The 17450-nt window shown below is 40.8% G+C and overlaps 2 protein-coding genes across 17 annotated transcripts in view; one reads left to right on the top strand and one right to left on the bottom strand.

Annotated features, from left to right (window-relative positions):
* SCLT1 (sodium channel and clathrin linker 1) overlaps positions 1-1748 on the top strand; it is a 51356-nt gene extending 49608 nt beyond the window's left edge. For all 8 annotated transcript variants that reach the window (XM_028743310.2, XM_028743309.2, XM_028743311.2 and 5 more), the window contains one exon: positions 1344-1748. In XM_028743310.2, the coding sequence (XP_028599143.2) occupies positions 1344-1406 (63 nt within the window). In that variant the 3' untranslated portion in view covers positions 1407-1748. The remainder of the gene's footprint in view (positions 1-1343) is intronic.
* Positions 1749-2718: 970 nt separating this feature from the next.
* JADE1 (jade family PHD finger 1) overlaps positions 2719-17450 on the bottom strand; it is a 163650-nt gene continuing 148918 nt past the window's right edge. For all 9 annotated transcript variants that reach the window (XM_028743303.2, XM_028743302.2, XM_077934035.1 and 6 more), the window contains 3 exons: positions 15795-16325; positions 13498-13615; positions 2719-7307 (listed from right to left, as the gene is read on the bottom strand). In XM_028743303.2, coding sequence (XP_028599136.2) covers positions 6406-7307; positions 13498-13615; positions 15795-16325 — 1551 coding nt within the window. In that variant the 3' untranslated portion in view covers positions 2719-6405. The remainder of the gene's footprint in view (positions 7308-13497; positions 13616-15794; positions 16326-17450) is intronic.

Here is a 17450-nt window from a genome sequence, read left to right as displayed (position 1 = left end):
AGGGTTACGAAGCTAATCCAAAAAGAAACACCCCCCAAAAACCAAGACACAGAAGAAAACAATGGCATGGCCCTCCTTCCTTATATCAAGGGCACTACAGATAAAATTAGCAAAATCCTCCATAAACACAATATCAAAACAGCCTTTTGCGCCAACCAAAAAATAGCCAATATCCTCAGAAACCCCAAGGATAAAATCCAGTTGGAAAACCAAGGGGTCTATGAAATACCCTGCAAAGTCTGCCCAGCCACGTACATTGGACAAACAAACAGACGAATAAATGCACGTATCGCAGAACACAAGAATGCCGTCAAAAAAGAAGAAAAAACTTCCTCTCTCTTCCAACACATGAAAGAAACAGGACACGAAATTAATTTTGCAGATTCCAAATTGCTCTCTAACATGGAACATCACCACAAGAGAATAATCATGGAAGCCATCGAGATAGAGAAACACCCTCACAACATGAACAAGCGTGACGACACATCCCGCTTGCCAGACATCTGGAAATTAGCCCTCCCCACAAAAACTGACACCAGATCCAGAGGCACACAGAACGCCATCACCAATCAACCACACCAGACCCAAACCCAGACCCTCTCCACAGATAAATTACAGACACCATCCAGTAGCCAAACCATGATGGCACCTCCGGATGCTGCACCCCCCTGCAATCCCTACACAGATCTGGCTGGCACAGGCCACAAAACCACAGCTCGCCCCTATACACGAAGCCAAGCCAGAGCACAACTAAATGTAGTACACCCATCTTCTCAGAAAAACTCTTCACAAAGTTCAAGAGGTCAAGACACAAAGGCTTTAGCAACTAATCCACACCTAATGACCCACCTAAGTGGTACTCAGGATATCACTCAAGAAATCACTCAAGATATCCCTCAAGCAATTAAGGAACAAAAGAAGAAAAGGCACACTAGCCTGGGAACTTCCTCTCTGCCCAGAACATTGGAGGCTATACACCATACCTCCTCAACAGTATTTATAGGAACTCAAACACTGAGATCCTGCTCTGTTCCAGTAACAAGAAGCCGAAAGCACCAGCCTGAAGATGACGAGTGAGACCTCGTCGAAACGTCGCCTAGACACCCCAACTTTTACACGGGAAGATACCCGAGGACACCAAAACCTGCATATATATATATATATATATATATATATATATATATATATATATACACACACACACACACACCTTAAGTATATTGTAGAAGCAGAATAAAATAATTCCCTCACTTTATCTGTACTTCAGCTTACATTATAATCCAATTAGTTTAAAGATTCCTACTGAAGAAACAAATTATTGTTTTGTTTTGTTTTAATTACAGCTCAGTGCAATTACAATGCAGAGGAAAAAGGCTGCCTCCTTGATAGAGTTGGAAAATACTTGAAAGTAATATATTGTTCTTCCATAAAACATGTAAGTTGAGGCTGCTGAAGAGCAGCATTAGGACATATCATGCACAGAGTGACTTCTATAAAAATGTGCATCACTGTTACCCGAGAAGAGAATCACTGTGGCTTCTTAACAATAAACATTAAGTGGGTAACTGCAAATACATATTGAAGTGAATTAAAGCTAGATGGAAAGGTGGGTTGCCTTATATAACATGTTTTGTTTTATGGTAGAAAACTTTGCCACAAAGTTTGAAATACACAATTGCTGAATTTTAAGGTTTTTTACAACTGACAGTACCTAATGTTGTGTTAATAAACTCAACATTTTAAAACTATTTTTCCCCCGTGTAAGGTGTTGAATTTGAAAACAAATTGGCCTTTGTAAAATTGCTATTGTATTTATTTTTTTAATTTTATTTCTTAGATGTTAATTGACACCAGTAAGACTACTCTTCTGGTTCCCCAAATTCTTGTGGATATACAAACTGTTTCTATTACAGATGAATACTTCAAAGATGTTATTTACAGGATTCAGAATACTATTGCATTTCCATGTTTATAATGTAGGAACTACCAAAGAATCAAAAGGGCTTTTAGCATTATGGCTTGAGACATGTGTTTCCAATGCACACACATATGAGTAACTTGGCTTGGAATTAGCCTCTCAGAAATGAGTGAATGGGAAGGAATTTAGCATCATGACAGGGAAACTTTGGCCTTCTGCAACCTTGGGCTCTATTTCTGCTGGAGTGCAGGCTGTTATCTGGTAGAGCTGCCTCAGAAAACTGGCACCTTAGCCAAATTGGCAAGAGCTGGGTCTATATAGTGGAGTACCATGGTGGGTACTTAAAGGAGGGGGAAAGAATGGTTAAATTTCACAATTTCATTGAGAAAGAAAGCTTCTCACAATACAATAAAAGGGGAGATTGCCTTGTAAAATGTATGGAGTAAGCATGAGTCACTGAAGTGAGAGTAGGAAGGAATGTGAGACAAGAGAGCAAAGAGGTGGCAGCGAGCCAAGGCCAGCTTCACTGAGATGGGTTGGAGAAAAAAGAACTGTAGGAAGGAGATGAGTTATTGTACATCCTTAGTCTACGGAGATGAACAGAGAAGGGGGAATCCTCAGTAGCAGATTAGATCCAAGAGCAAAGAGAAAATCCAGACTCCTAGCGTTTCCACCAAGTAGGGATGGAAAGTGATGGGCCACCTTGGCACAAGTTGCAAGAGTAAGTCTAGCTGAAAAGCTTTCTGCTTCTGGAATCTTGTGGAAGTAGCAGCATAGATGTCAAATCATAACACTTGACGTGTATTGCAAAATGTACAGCATTTATTCACATACAGACAAAGGCACAATTCTACTAAATATTTTAACAAAAAAATACAGCCATCTTCAACTAGGTCTTTATAAATACTTCAAAAAGGGAGGAAAATAAATACAGGATTGGGCCATGTAATATAAAATAGTCATCTCTACATATACTTTATTTCTGATTCTATCTTTTTTTGTCATCATGCACCTGTTTTCAAATTTGAGCAAAATGGACACCAAAGCTAGGCACATAGTGAAAAATCCTCTGTACAGGGTTTTACAAATGTAGTAATGAAAGTTTTTTAAAGTTTTTTTTAAATAATATTTGTACACATGAGACATGTATAACGTTCCATTCATTTAGGGAGTGTGTGTGTCCATCCCCAAAACCTAACAGATAGCATTCCAGGTCATTACTGAAGGGTTTATTAAGCCTACATTTCAATGTAGTGCACCAATCAAAATCAAGAAATGTCTTGGGCATTCTGCATAAGGAAAAAGGTGAAACCTAACAAGAAATAACAGCTGTTTCCATATTAACAAAATGAATGCAGTAGTAGGTAAGGATTACTGCTTTATTTTATTTTATTTTTCTCTTGCTGAGTGCTTAGAGTAGCATGGAACTTGTACAGTTAGTCATACTGATGTTTTCCCATATTTCTGCAGCTATGGGGGAAAGCACAATTTATTTTTCTCTTTTGTTTTTCTTAATTTTTGGTTCAGCATTATTCAAAATCAGAAAGCTTATTAACCTAAACATGGTGGGGAGCAAAACAGGTAAGGCATTGTTCTGCACAAATGCTATCATTCCTAATAGTGCAAATGTTATGATATTTCTTTCAAAATAAGTCATAACATTGAATAATGTTTACTTATAATCAAATTTATTTTATTCCTTCTATGGCTTGATGAACAACACCCTTACAGGGCAGGCTAACTGATATTTCACTCAACCCTCACCCAAAACACTTACTGTATTGAAAAGTAAATTAATCACGTCCCTCTTTCCCCATATTTTAACAAGAACATGTCTGCTTTTAAAGCAGCAAACCTGGTCAACATACCTATAAGATATGAGTAGTTTAATCAGAAGCAATAAAGCCTTATAAAACTACATCTTTCATATCACTATTTTTTTCATTTCCAATATCCTAAATTGTTGTCACTATCTTGATCACGTTAAGAATCAAGGCCTCAGTGTCTTAATCTTATTCTGATCCAAAGCTAGGCATGGAGTACACTGAGAATAGAGGTGTGCAGGAGGGACTTGTTCTATTTACTTCACTTCTGGAGAATTCCTCTGGTTAAGCACTTGCAACAGCCCCTACCTGTGTGAAGTTCTGTGCATGCGCTAAAACTCCAGTGTGCAAACAGCAGCTGCTAGTGTAGGGCTCTTACATTAAGGCTCACTTCAGATGCGCCTCCAAACATTTGTTTGTAAAATCATGTACAAACCACAAAGTTGCACATTTCCCTTCCCTCCCACACATGGATCCCCTTTCAGCTGCCTGTTTAAGCACAAACCAGTTTGCTGTTTAACACCTGAAATTTGCCCTCCAAACTAGATTTGGAAGCCCCACTTGCAAGTGTGGTTTCTGATTCTAGTACAAGCAATATTGTAAATATGGGCAGTGCCAAACAAGAAACTGAGAGGAGCCAAGAGTAAATTGAGATGATGTGAGCCCACAACTAATTTCTAAATCTCAAAGAGTTTATTTGTTTTAGTTTATTTTAGGATTATGACCTCTGTTCCAGAAGCAAATAGGAATGAATTCTGAGGGCTGGTTCCCAAAATACATCATGCAAACTCCTACTAAATATATCTGATTCACAGGTACACACATTACATTTTTCCAAGTGGAGAAGGCCAGGGCTGCTTGCATGTAAGGAACATGTACTGTGTCAACCTCCCCAAGCAGTTTTTTGATCATTCAGTGACTTGCATAGCAAGATGGAACAGCAGCAATCCAGTTCTCAGTTGAAACCCCTGGAAGACTCAAGTCAAATTGCAAGGCTTCAACATTTCTTTCATAGTTGTAAACCCACTTCTTGTGAGTGAAGTAGCTAAATACCGCTGTTGATGGACTGGGGGGAGGGCTGTCCATTTTTGTTTTTTTAAAAACACCTACAGCTGCTTAAACTTTCTTATAACTAGGTTATGTCTGATTTTACATCAAAGTTCAGTCACCAAAGTTACTGCAGCCTAAAACTACGTTATGTGTATTATAGATGCACTCGCGATAGAGACACACACTCTATGGGTGCAAAAAAAAGGAAAAAAGAGTCTGAACGATCTGTTCATCTTATTGCTGATGGCTTACTCTCATTAGTTATTGCAATTCTTAAAATGATGTAATCCGAACACAAGCCCCTCCATGGTCAAATCTAATCCTTATCATAAAATCATGTTGTTAAATTGGCTTGAATGTAAAGCGCTACTCACATCTTATTGCCTTCCATTGTATTCAAAATATATATATATATTTATTACATCCTTCTCTTTTTATTTAAAGTAACCCTTGTGTGTCAGAAAATTGCATATCCCAACACATACCATTAGTGCACATTGGGAAAGGCTGCTGACTAGTGCCTTTAGAAACATGGGCATATCTTCATAGCAAATTTCAGCCTGTTTACCTGTCATGGCTTCTCCCCAAAAACCTGGGAATTGTGTGATGAGATGCTGAGAATGAGTTACTGAAAAATCTGTTGCCCATCAGAGAGTTACAATTCTCAGGGTGGGGTGGGGAGCAGACAAGGAAGGATGGGAACCATGACAGCAAAAACTATTTACTATTTGCAGTGTAGACGCACTGAGTCTTTCCCACTTGAATTGTCATCATATTTCGGATGGGCAGTGCCAGCAGAATATAGCAGGCTACAAATCTGCCTTCCTTCTCAGAACAAGATAAAAAGTACTTTTAAGACATACTCTTCAAATTTGAGGAGCTGAGTAGTTTTCATACTCTTAGTCTGAGTTCCTTCAGAATAGCACTGTGCTGCTACTGTTTTCACAATTGGTCAGCTTGGTTCTATCCCTTCAGGTATCTTAGTAGTCATGGTAAATTCCTCTTACCTGCTTGATGGGCTTTTGTGAAAACTCTTCCGGGGTTCATAAAGCTGCCAAAAAAACCCCACCACCACCCTGAATTCTAAAACAACAAAAATTGCAGACTACCAGGGCTTAGTCCTAGCACAGCATCATGAAAGTGACAATTTAGAGTGGACGATGCGGTGCAGGGTGATTATAACCACCATTGTAAATTATCCTTGTGTACTAACAGCTTGTGCTTTTCAGAGACAGAAGAAAATCCTCAGTGCTATCCACCTAAATCGGTTTCCCCATCCAAATCTACCCCCCATTTATTTCATCTTTTAATTTGTATTCATCTTATTGAGCAATTGGCATAGCAAGGTCATCTTCTCAGGTGATTTCTTCAGGAAAGTTGCAAATAAAGAAGGTTGTAATCTCACGGACATGACGGGTGGAGGACAAACTCTTAGTCAAGTGCACGTAAACATATTTCTACAGCCCGGAAAAAACAGGCTCACTGTTGGCTTATATTGTAGCCATGTGTAAGGACCCCCCCTCCTTGTCACACCAATAAATAATGCAGAGTGGATAATTTTTCCAGGCTGGGGCTTCACCGACTCCAGTGCTGCTATTGTGTCTCACTCTCTAGTCAGGAGGCAAGGATGCTTCTCCTAATGATATCTGTCCTCCTAGGAATAGTGCTATTTGAACTGAGCCTTTGTTGCCTGCATTTCTTCTCAGCCATCTCAGTTTCTGAATCGCTCATCTCAGCATCAGGGGCGTACCCGTCATTCTCGCTGTCCACCTTTAGGTTGCTTTTGGCCCTATCTTTAGGGGAAACTCGACCCAGGCCCGAGTAAGGATAGTTAGAGTTTTGGCGGCACATCTCATCTTGCCCTTCTCCCTGCTGTTGTCTTTCTCCTTTCTTTGGAATTCGAAATCCTCCCCAGTTTTTCACAGGGCTTCTGGGTGTCGTAGGCACTTTAACCGGAGTTGGATTATAGTTTATTTTGAAAAAAGATCCATTGCATTTAGGCACTATATCCCTCCGGGTTCCGGGCGCTGACCTGCCACTCGGGTGGTTCACAGCCCTTTTGTTTTCTAACTGCCTCTGAGACAGTTCGTTGGATCTCAGGGGTTTGTGGTTGTGTTTAGAAGGTTTCTCCTTCAGTCCTACCTTCATCACATCACAATGGGAATGATTGTCTCTTCTCTTCCTGTGGTCTGCTATAGCAACTCCATTCTTCTGTTGTGCTGATCCAATTTGTGCTTCTGCAAAGGTCTTTTCAAAACTGAAAAAGCTACTGGGAGTTGCAAAGCCTTCCCTTTGGCTGGGCTGCTTGAGTAAAGATTTGTCATCATGCCCAGAGCTCCTCCTCATCCGCTCTCTCTTCTGTGTTTTTTTCAAAGAGTGACTCAATGACATGCCCATTTGCTTTCTGAAGAAAGCTGAGTGCCATTTCAAATCCTCTATCTGAGGTGCATCTGGGCCCAGTGGTGAACTGTTGAAGAGCAATATATTTTCCATAGAGGAGGAGGAGGAAGGAGTGCCTGGAAAGACAAAAACAAATGGGTTAATGTTTATCTGAAGCAGCTTTCAAGCATTTTTTATTGTCAGTCGATTGCCTGACATTTACTTCTCCAGATCCCGATAACTCAGGGAAACTATCCAGCTTAGCCAGATAAGATATGATCAGGCATGTTGGGATACGCTACTCTTAGCCATCCTAACGAAAAATCCTAAGAAATTTTGGAAGGCTGTAGCAGACTCCCCACAGACACAGGATGATTCGCTGACATTGATTCCATCTTTGTCATGGGTAGAGGATTTCAAGGCAGTTTTCTTCGATGACTGTATTCCACCTGACAGTCAGGACCATGCCATTTTTACTTTCACGGATGACTGGCCCCCTGTCTCTATTATCGAAGTTACAAGTTTAATTGATCAGATGAAAGCAGGAAAGGCTGCCGGCCCTGATGCTATTCCATCTGAACTGATCAAAGCCAAGTCAGAGTGGTGGGCACCGATACTAGTAGATCTATTCACTGTGATAGATAGATCTGGTATCATGCCTAACTCATGGCAGCAATCTATAATTATCCCAATATTTAAAAAGGGTGACAAAAGCTGCCATCCAACTATCGGCCAATAAGTCTATTGTCAAACATCGGGAAATTGTACACTAAACATGTGCTAAATAAACTAACTACTTGGCTCGATGAAAATAACATCATAGGTCCAGAGCAGGCAGGGTTTAGGCAAGGGAAATCCACTTTACACAACTGCATGGTGTTATCTCACTTAGCCGCTAAGTACACGCGGCTTCATAAAGAATGTCTTTATGTGGCCTTCCTAGATAACAAGGCTGCTTTTGACACTATTGACAGGGGACTGTTATGGACCAAATTGGAGACAATGGGCCTAGAACCTAGATTACTATACTTGATCAAAAAGCTTTATACAAAGAACACCTGTCGTTTAAGAACACCACCAGGGAATGTAATGACAAATGCCTTCATTATAAACCGAGGAGTAAAGCAGGGCTCCCTCTTTTTTCAGTCTTTTTCTTAACAACCTTACTTCGTCATTAAAACAGGTAGATGCCCATAGCCCAAAACTCAACACATCAAGCATTCCCATCCTCCTATATGCAGATGACATGATTTTGCTTTCACGGACAAGAATTGGCCTAAAACTATTGTTAAATTCCTGTATTGACCATCTGTCCAGAATGAAACTGTGCATGAACTTTGATAAAAGCAAAATAATGGTTTTTGGGAATTCACACAAGAGCTATAGCTGGGTATTTGGTGGAAAAACCACCCAGTAGGTATTTGAATTTAACTATCTGGGAATTACATTCCATCATAGGCTTCTATGGTCCTCGCACCGTGCACCGCGGTGAATGCCAGTAAGATGTCTATGCAGGCCATAATGCGGTTTTTCATAACGAGGTAATTCGCATATCCCCTCTGCCCTCAAGGTCTTCAACGCCAAAATTATAGTTCGATTGCTCTATGGAATCCTAGTTTGGCTGCCAGGGTTTACCCAGCTGGTAGAACAAGTGCAGGCAGCTTTCCTTTTTAAGATTTTTGCTATCACACGTTGTGTACTCTATGCAGCCTTGTGTCTAGAGGGAGGGCAACACAAGATAGAGACCGTTGCCTGGGCGAGATTTCTTCTACGTTGATTAAACATCTACCTCACATTAGACAAAGATTCTCTCCTTAGCGAAGTCTTGTCAGACCCCTTTCTTTCCCCAGGGCTACAACAGTTTAACACAAAGGTACAGCAACTTGGACTGTCAATGGAACTTTTGCAATCGATGCCCCCATCATCTGTCAAGGCTATAATAAAAACTAGGTTGTAGGAGATTGAACACCAGGAACTAACAGCAGCAGCAGAGAAAACTTGTTCCTCTTGGGCATATGAAATTAATCACAATTATCTTGAATTTCTGTTTATCCCTCAAAAAAGGGCATTTTCGATGGCCAGGTTTAATTCAAATCCATCAAACCTCCTTTGAGGAAAGTTCTCGGGAGTGGTGGAAGGAGAAAGAATTTGCCCATGTGAAGACCACCTGCTGGAAACTCTTACTCATATGGTTCTTAAATGTAAACTATATGCTGATCTCTGCCAGCAGTTTCTAGATCAACTCTGCATCCCCAAATGGAAACCAGAGTTGGAGGTCATACATTTTCTATTACTGGGGAATGATCAGGAGCTCACCAAGTTAGTGGCTAAGTATCTCTATTTGGTTTTTTGTCACAGAAACACAGTGCAGATGTCTGATCTCCCTGGAGACCTAGAGATGTAACGTTAGACTGTTTTGCCTCTTTTCAGTTGACAAATGTTCTGTGACATTGGGGAGGTGGTAATTCTGTATTGATTTGCCATGGATGTTTTTATGTGATGCCAATAAAAGGTTTGATGATGATAATGTTTGAGCTTCTTAGCCAAGAATGTCCTTTAGGTGGATCCAGACTTAAGTAATGTGCTCGGTTCCCAGTGAAATCAATGGGCCTTTAAGTCATGACTAAGGTGTCACAATTATTTCAATAGTACTTAAGTTCAATTAGCTAGTTTTGATCCAACCTGCTGTCTATATACTTTTTCCATGTTTTTTTAAAAGGGTTTTTGTGGCGTTTGCCCTCCTAGGTGACATCATGCTGGGTCATAAGGAAAGGGTTAAATGGGTGTGAAGTGATTGGCCAGTGGGAACCCAAGGGGAGGAGTTAGAGTTAGTGTTGTTGAGAAGTCAGTTGGGAGTTGGAGAAGGAAGAGGGAGGATAAGCCTGTGGGTTGGTCGAGTTGTGTTGTGAGAGAGAGAGAGAAACTGATAGGAGTCGGATAGACAGTTGGGATAATCAGTTAGCAGTTATTGGGAAAGGTATAGGTATAGAAAACTAAGATTAAGAAACTGACAAGAAAAATTATCTGAAACCATAAACTTGTTAAGGCTTATAAAATAAACTTGCTTATTTGTTTTAATGTTAACAACTGTCTGGACTCTGTGTGTACCCGAGAGAAGCGGGTTGGTGGCAGTGGGAAAGCAATCACAGTGGTGGCACAGGGATCAATACACCGTTAAACGTCCGGGGACCCTGTGTGATAGCCACAGTTTTTTCTAAACAGCTAAAACATGGAGTACCAGTTTCACAACACTGAACATGTGGCAGTAAACTATCTGTGTCAAAGATTTTTTTAATTAATGGCAAGATTTTAATAGGGCTTTACTGCTCTGAAAAAACCCACTTCTCCCTGATTAAATACATGTCCCTTTACATCAGAGGCTGACTTCTCTATTTCTGCTTAGTTACATGGGGCAATAATTGTGGAGTTTTAATAAATATCACTAGAATAACTAAAAATTAAGGCAAGATGTTGCTTGCCTTTGTGCGGATATATGGTGTGTCAGAATATTGGTGAGAGAGTCAAACTGGAACAAATAAGCAGTACTGAAATAGACAGTAATATTTTTACACTTGACCCAGGGGACCAGATTCAGTGAAAGGTAGGTGTACTTAGATCACATTTAAATCAAAGATGCATCACAAGTGTGGTTACTTGAATGCAACTTCCACTGAAAGGAACTGGATTTCTGAGGGTCATAGGCCTATCATCATTTCATTGATTTCAGTTGGGTAGGGATAACATTGTGCTTAACTCTCCCACTGAAATCTACAGGACATTCCAGTGCTGAACTCCCAAATATACTACAGTGGTACCTCGGGTTACATACGCTTCAGGTTACAGAGTCCGCTAACCTAGAAATAGTACCTCAGGTTAAGAACTTTGCTTCAGGATGAGAACAGAAATCGTGCTCCGGTGGCAGCAGGAGGCCCCATTAGCGAAAGTGGTCTCCAGGTTAAGAACAGTTTCAGGTTAAGAACGGATCTCCAGAACGAATTAAGTACTTAACCCGAGGTACCATTGTATGTTCATCATGTGGAAGTTCCAGTGAAATCAATGGGACACTTTGCAAGTTTGGAAACAAATTAATGCTGAAATGTCCAAATCTGTGAGTACACTTTGCTAAATCTCAAAGTTTGTATGTTCATTGGTCGTTTAATTAGGTAACATAAGCATAGGGAGCTACAGACGTCAGAGCTTGATCTCATTTTGCTTTGTCCCCAGATTTTAACAAAAACACACTTGCCCTGAGAATAGGTGCTTTACAGCTTACAGTTCACCAAAGTGAACACATCCCCGTTAGCCAGGGGTGGCAACCCAACAGAGGCCCAGCTTTGTTGCCTGCCTTAGGAATGCAAGAACAAGGGGACTGGGGAAGGAATTTGTCAAGCCACAACAGAAAATGCAGTGGCTAACTGGCCACTTCATTATGTTACTGTACTTGCTGCACTAGCAGCTAGATCATATTGCACCAAACCAGAAAACTCCTCAGGGTTGGGTTATGTTAGCAGCCATGTTAGCATAACTTCACAAACATTAAACCAGGGTTGCATGGATGTTGCAATAATCCTACAGATTAAAAACACCAACATCCAATGCTTTAACACTGGATTTTAAGGTGGCTAAACTGCTGCTGCTGATTAATGATTGAAATGGGAAGGTCATTCAGCTGCAGCAGTTTCTTGCTCAATGGGTACTAGCGTCTTTGAAGAATATATAGTTACAAGTCAGCTAGCTATTTCTTTTGGGTTCATGCTTTTAAAGCACTTTCTGACTGGCAAGCCACATTAAAGAAAGGTCGTTGTTCCACTTAGTTTCTGACTGTCTCCAAAGCTATTTGCTTGTCAGAGTAAGACACTTAGGGTTAAAGAATGTGATAAAAAGGCAGACTTTTCTAGCTCAATTCATTTTTAACATAATAGACTCATGGAGCTCTGTTCTCCTGGCAGTATTTTCCTCCTTGAACATTTGATAAATTTCAATTGTGGTTGAAGAGAGTCAAGTTGTCAACCATTTGTAAAAGAAAGTTAAGTGTAGCAACCAGGATGCATTGTTCATCTTATGACATTCATGCCCCTGATGTTATAAAGAAGGAATAAAAATATGTTCCATATGAATACAAGCAGGGAGAACGATACTCCTGGTTTCATAATCCAGACCAGAAAGTAAATCTATCGCACATAACAGAACAGCAAAAAATATATATATTGCCAAAACAATACTGATTTTAATTAAAATTAATAATCAGTTTTGCACAATGAGATAATTTAGAATTTGGAACATTGCCTTCGTTGTCAGCTGTGGGTAGGGGAACACAAAGGCTTATGTAACCCTTTTCTCATGCACCCCTGCGTCTTAGTGGCAAACCACCAACAAAACAACGTAAATATGTAAATGAAAAACACTGAATAGACCACTAAACTCACTGCACAAAAATGGAGTCAGTTTTCAAAGTAAGACAACATAAACAAGTATTAACTGTGCTTTAAATTTTGTCTGTGTGGTGCTAATATACCATTGAAATTGCCACTCAATTTCCATACAAGGGAAAATAAATATGCTGTTAATAAATTGCTAGATTATTATAGATAGGAACAAAATCTAAATTGTTCACATGTACCCAGCTTAAGTGATTATGAGTAATCCAATTTAGATGTAGGGCAAGCAAAAATAAGAATTTTAATTAAGAAGCTGTTAAGAATTAAGTAAAGGAAATTTTGAGGAGTAGGATCTAAGGAAACCTACATAGTGGCAGCTAAATAATGTTGGAGGAAAATAACTGCCAGGTAGCATTCAGACTTGCACAAATATAAACATAAATAGCAAGTGATTTTATAGTTATATATAAAAAAAATACTTTTGAGTGGGACCTGCATACACTTCACTGAGTGAATACTATGTTGAGAGGATGAAGTACAGGTTGGTGGGTGACGAGTTATGAAACTGAATGCATCTGAAATGTAAAAACTGAAAGAGCAAACCTAGTGAGGAGGGAAAGCAGATCATCTCCATCTCAAAATATAAAAAGAGCTAGCAAGTGGCAAGACACATACAGAGGCCTACTAGCAATGGTTTTTAATAGCTATCTACTAAGCAATCCACAAGTCCCTCAGTAAGTCAAAGAAATTATCAGTCTTTCAAATATTTAACATGTGGTTGGTGGTTTTTTCTCAGTCTGCAGGGTGCAAAGAGGGTTATGGAGAAATGCAAGCCAATACATTTCATTACAGTGCACAAAAACATTACAGCAATAATTTTCATTCCAGACCAGTATGCCAACACATTTGCCATGCCATACTCCAGCACAAAAAGACAAACGGAACTCACCTGAAACTCTTTCATGCTCAACAAGATTTGTATAGAGATTGAATATCTGTTCCTGGACTTTGCAAACAGATCTTTTAATTTTTTCCCGTCGGGTCACCATATATGTGAGGTTTCGTACCTAAAAACACAATGTGTAATATTATGTAGATTCATGTAAGAGAAACATATTTTGAAGTTGATATTTGAATTTTAAAAACCTCCTAAAAAGGAGCTTTTCCAAGCTAGAAGACATTTTGCAACCCAATCTGGCATGTGTACTGGGTTACTAGTGCTGAAGGAGAGGTATATTACACCAGCAAAGAGGACCCCTTTTCTTTATTCCTTCAGTGGTACCTCTGGATGCAAACGGGATCCGTTCCGGAGCCCCGTTCGCATTCTGAAGTGAACGCAACCAGTGTCTGCGCAGGTCACGATTCGCCGCTTCTACGCATGCCATCATTTTGAGCATCTGCGCATGCGACAAAACCCGGAAATAACGCATTCCATTACTTCCAGGTCACCGCAGAGCACAACCCAAAAAAACTCAACCTGAAGCAACTTTAACCCAAGGTATGACTGTACTTCCCACATTAAGAACCTATGAAGAGGTCCTCCTCCAAGGGTCTTCTGATGGTTCCCTCACTGCAAAAAGTTACAGGGAACCAGGCAGAGGGCCTTCTTGGTAGTGGCGCCCACCCTGTGGAATTGCCCTCCCTTCAGATGTCAAGGAGATAAAGAACTACATAACTTTTAGAGACATCTGAAGGCAGTCCTGTTTAGGGAAGTTTTTAATGTTTGATATTTTATTCTGTTTCAATATATGCTGTAAGCTGCCCAGAGTGGCTGGGGAACCCCAGCCAGATGAGCAGGGTATAAATAATAAAAATATTATGATAAGTACTTTCTTTTGTCTGTCCTTTTGTATTCCAACATTTGGCTTCATTGAATGTCCCTGTGTTCTAGTAGTATGAGAAAGGGGGGGAGGGGGATGTCTTCTTTACCACATTTTACACACCATGCATATTTTAATACACCTCTATCATGTCATCTCTAAACTAAGAAGCCTCAAATGTAACTTTTCCTCCTAGCAGAGATGCTTCAGCACCCTCCTCTGCACTTTGGGTTGCTCTGTTCTAACTTTACAAGCCCTTATTGAGGTGAGACAACCAAAACTGTATACAATATTCCATTGCACTACAGATTTGTATAATGACATATTGGTGGTTTTATTTTAAATTTCTTTCCTAATGATCGCAAACATGGAATTTGCCTTTTTCCACTGCTCCTGTACACTGAGTCAACATCTTCACAGAGTTATCCACTACAGCCCCAAGGTCTCCTTCCTAGTCAATCACTGCCAGTTCAGACCCCAAGAGCACATATGTGAAATTTAGATGGTTGGCTCCAATGTGCACCATGTTACAATTGCATCGCATTTGCCATTTTACTGCCCATTAACTCAGTTTGAAGAGATTCTTTTGAAGCTCTTCACAAACCCTTTCGTTTTAAGAGATTCTGGAGCTAAGCACTGGAGTTGAGTACAAGTTCAGAATGGCCACATTGTTCAAAGCATCAATCAAAGGCAGGCAGCTTTCGGAACAGCTTCACATTCTCCCAGGGAGGTGTTCGTGCCACACTAAACTGAAAATCTCCAAGAATCTACATTACTTATCAAACAGAATAGATGAAAGTTTATTACTTTCTATCACAGCCACACACCCACTCCAGTGGCTTTTTGTGAGCACAGGAGCTCTCTAATGCACAGAAAGCTGTTCTGCCCACAGGGGTTTTCCTACTCACTTTAATGAAGGGAAGACCCCTGCAACTACAAAGGGATGTGTTTATAAAGAGTTCACCATGTTGAGAGAACCTGGGAAGTCTACTCATGCAGAACAAACCTGGTTTCAGAGTCCATAGCAAGGCCCACAAATTTACTGTTTGCAACTGCTTCTCCCATCCTCACCTTGCAAGTCAGAAGCAGGCCTTGCAGCATAGGATCTGGGAAATAGCAAGCACAAAGGATGTAGAAGGGAATCCCTACTGATTGCCTGAACATGTCACAACACACCACTACACTCAGAGAAGTTCCAGCAAAAGGAGGGGCAGAGGTGGAACTGCAGGTTCGCCTCTTCTCTAATCATTCTGAGAGGACCTTAGTGGGATGAGATCAAAGGCCACATGCATTGACCATTGTGCACCTTTCAGCTGCATTGAGCAGGATTTTTATGCCTGATCCGACAGCATTCAAACATCAGGATTTGTAAGGCAACTGAGGCAAAATCCGTCTTTCAGACCTACCAAACAACACAGCAACTTACCCTCTCCAAATCCTGCCGGAGGTGGGTGAAAAGCTGTAGCCGCCTGAACAGAACATCCTGCTCCCGTTTGGCCAGATTGTCCTCTTCATCTTTCTTTGGGGTGATCAAAGGTTTGTTGAAGTTTGATTTCCGCTTCAACTTCCAGTACTGGTACATAAATTCTACAGAGTCTTCGGGAAGCTGCAGGGCCTTGGCCACTTCCGAGGCGTTGACAAAGGCATAGAACTCATCTTCCAGTTGTTGAAGCTTCTGCTTGCGAACACTGACCCTGTGGGCCTCCTCCTGGTTTTGATCCATGCTGGCAAAAGGTTCTAGGTGAGCAGGAGGGGAACTGTCCTGTGCCCCATTCTCATTTTCCTGGCTGGTGAATTCGCTGAGGTTTTCCTCATCTGACTTCTTGGTGGAGCTGTGCTTGGGGCAATAAGACTTGAACTTGACTTCATCATTGTCGGCCAGAATGGTCTTCATCTCCAAGCCACGGTCAAACGCACAAGTGACATGGAAGGCTGTGCGGCAGTTTTTCACTGAACACTGTAGATGTGGGGAGAGGAGGGGATGGAAGAACAGATCTTAAAACATTTACATTTTATATGTTTGTAGCTAACAGGTTGTGTAAAAACAATCATATGGTTTTGCAAGGCCTAAGTATCTTATATTTCATTATGAGCTCCCTTGAGCCCAACACAAGGTGGGATAGAAATATATTCACAGCAGCTCAAATCTCAAGAACCACAAGTGGACTTCTGCTGAAGTAATAGCCATCTCCTGCCTCATCGTCACTGCAGTTGCTTGCACATCCCATTAAAAAAGCTATTTCTGCTGCTTGCTATCATATTTCAATCCTTGGCAAAGAAGCTCACATGTAGGCTGCATGTGGCCACACTTAATGGTCTGGGAGCACTTAATACTGCAGCATTATTGAAGCTCAGCAGGTGTGGACCCAATAAGTACCTGAACGGAGGACTACTACAAGCCCCACATAAACTGCTCTGAGATTTCTAAAGGCAGAGCAGAATAACAAATAAAAGAAGTGCTTCAAAACTTCTTTCTGTGGGTCTCAAACAAGCGGCTTGTAGCAAAGCTCTACGAAGCAAATAGCTTATGTTTCAGGATGTGCTTCAATAGGCATTAACAAGAGAGAGAAAAATCCCTTTACACGCTACCTCTCTTCTCCCCCTTCAGGGCTCTCCTCAAACTCCAATGAGGATGGAATAAATGAGTGTCACTGACATTTATGATGACAGGAAAATGCCAGACTTAACCCAAACGTATCTCACGTGAGAAATATGTGTGCGGCAGAAGGATATTTATACAGTCCTTTTGTGAAAAGGAGCCAATTATCCTCTCCTCAGTGTTTTCCCACTCAGGTTGACTCAGCAGCCAGATGTCATTTAAAAGTGCACAGCAGGGTTCAAACTGTAGAAGCTTCAGATAAATCTGCTTGAACAAAGTCAACACTGAGGCACAATATGAAAGGCGGTGAGATGTACATTGCCCTCTGGCCTTCCCCAATAAACCTTCACTGACAAACAGGCCGACAGTGACCTAAGGGTGCACTGAACAGCTTCTCCATGCAGTAAAGCTGAATTTTAATTTGGGCTCTATGCTGCTGTCATTTCACATATCTAGGTTAAAGAGTATGAGAAAGATTTCACA

This window comes from Podarcis muralis, chromosome 9 (assembly GCF_964188315.1).
Source record: "Podarcis muralis chromosome 9, rPodMur119.hap1.1, whole genome shotgun sequence".
NCBI lineage: Eukaryota > Metazoa > Chordata > Lepidosauria > Squamata > Lacertidae > Podarcis > Podarcis muralis.
The sequence above is the reverse complement of the archived record's forward strand: the minus strand, read 5'-3'. Positions and strand labels throughout refer to the sequence as shown.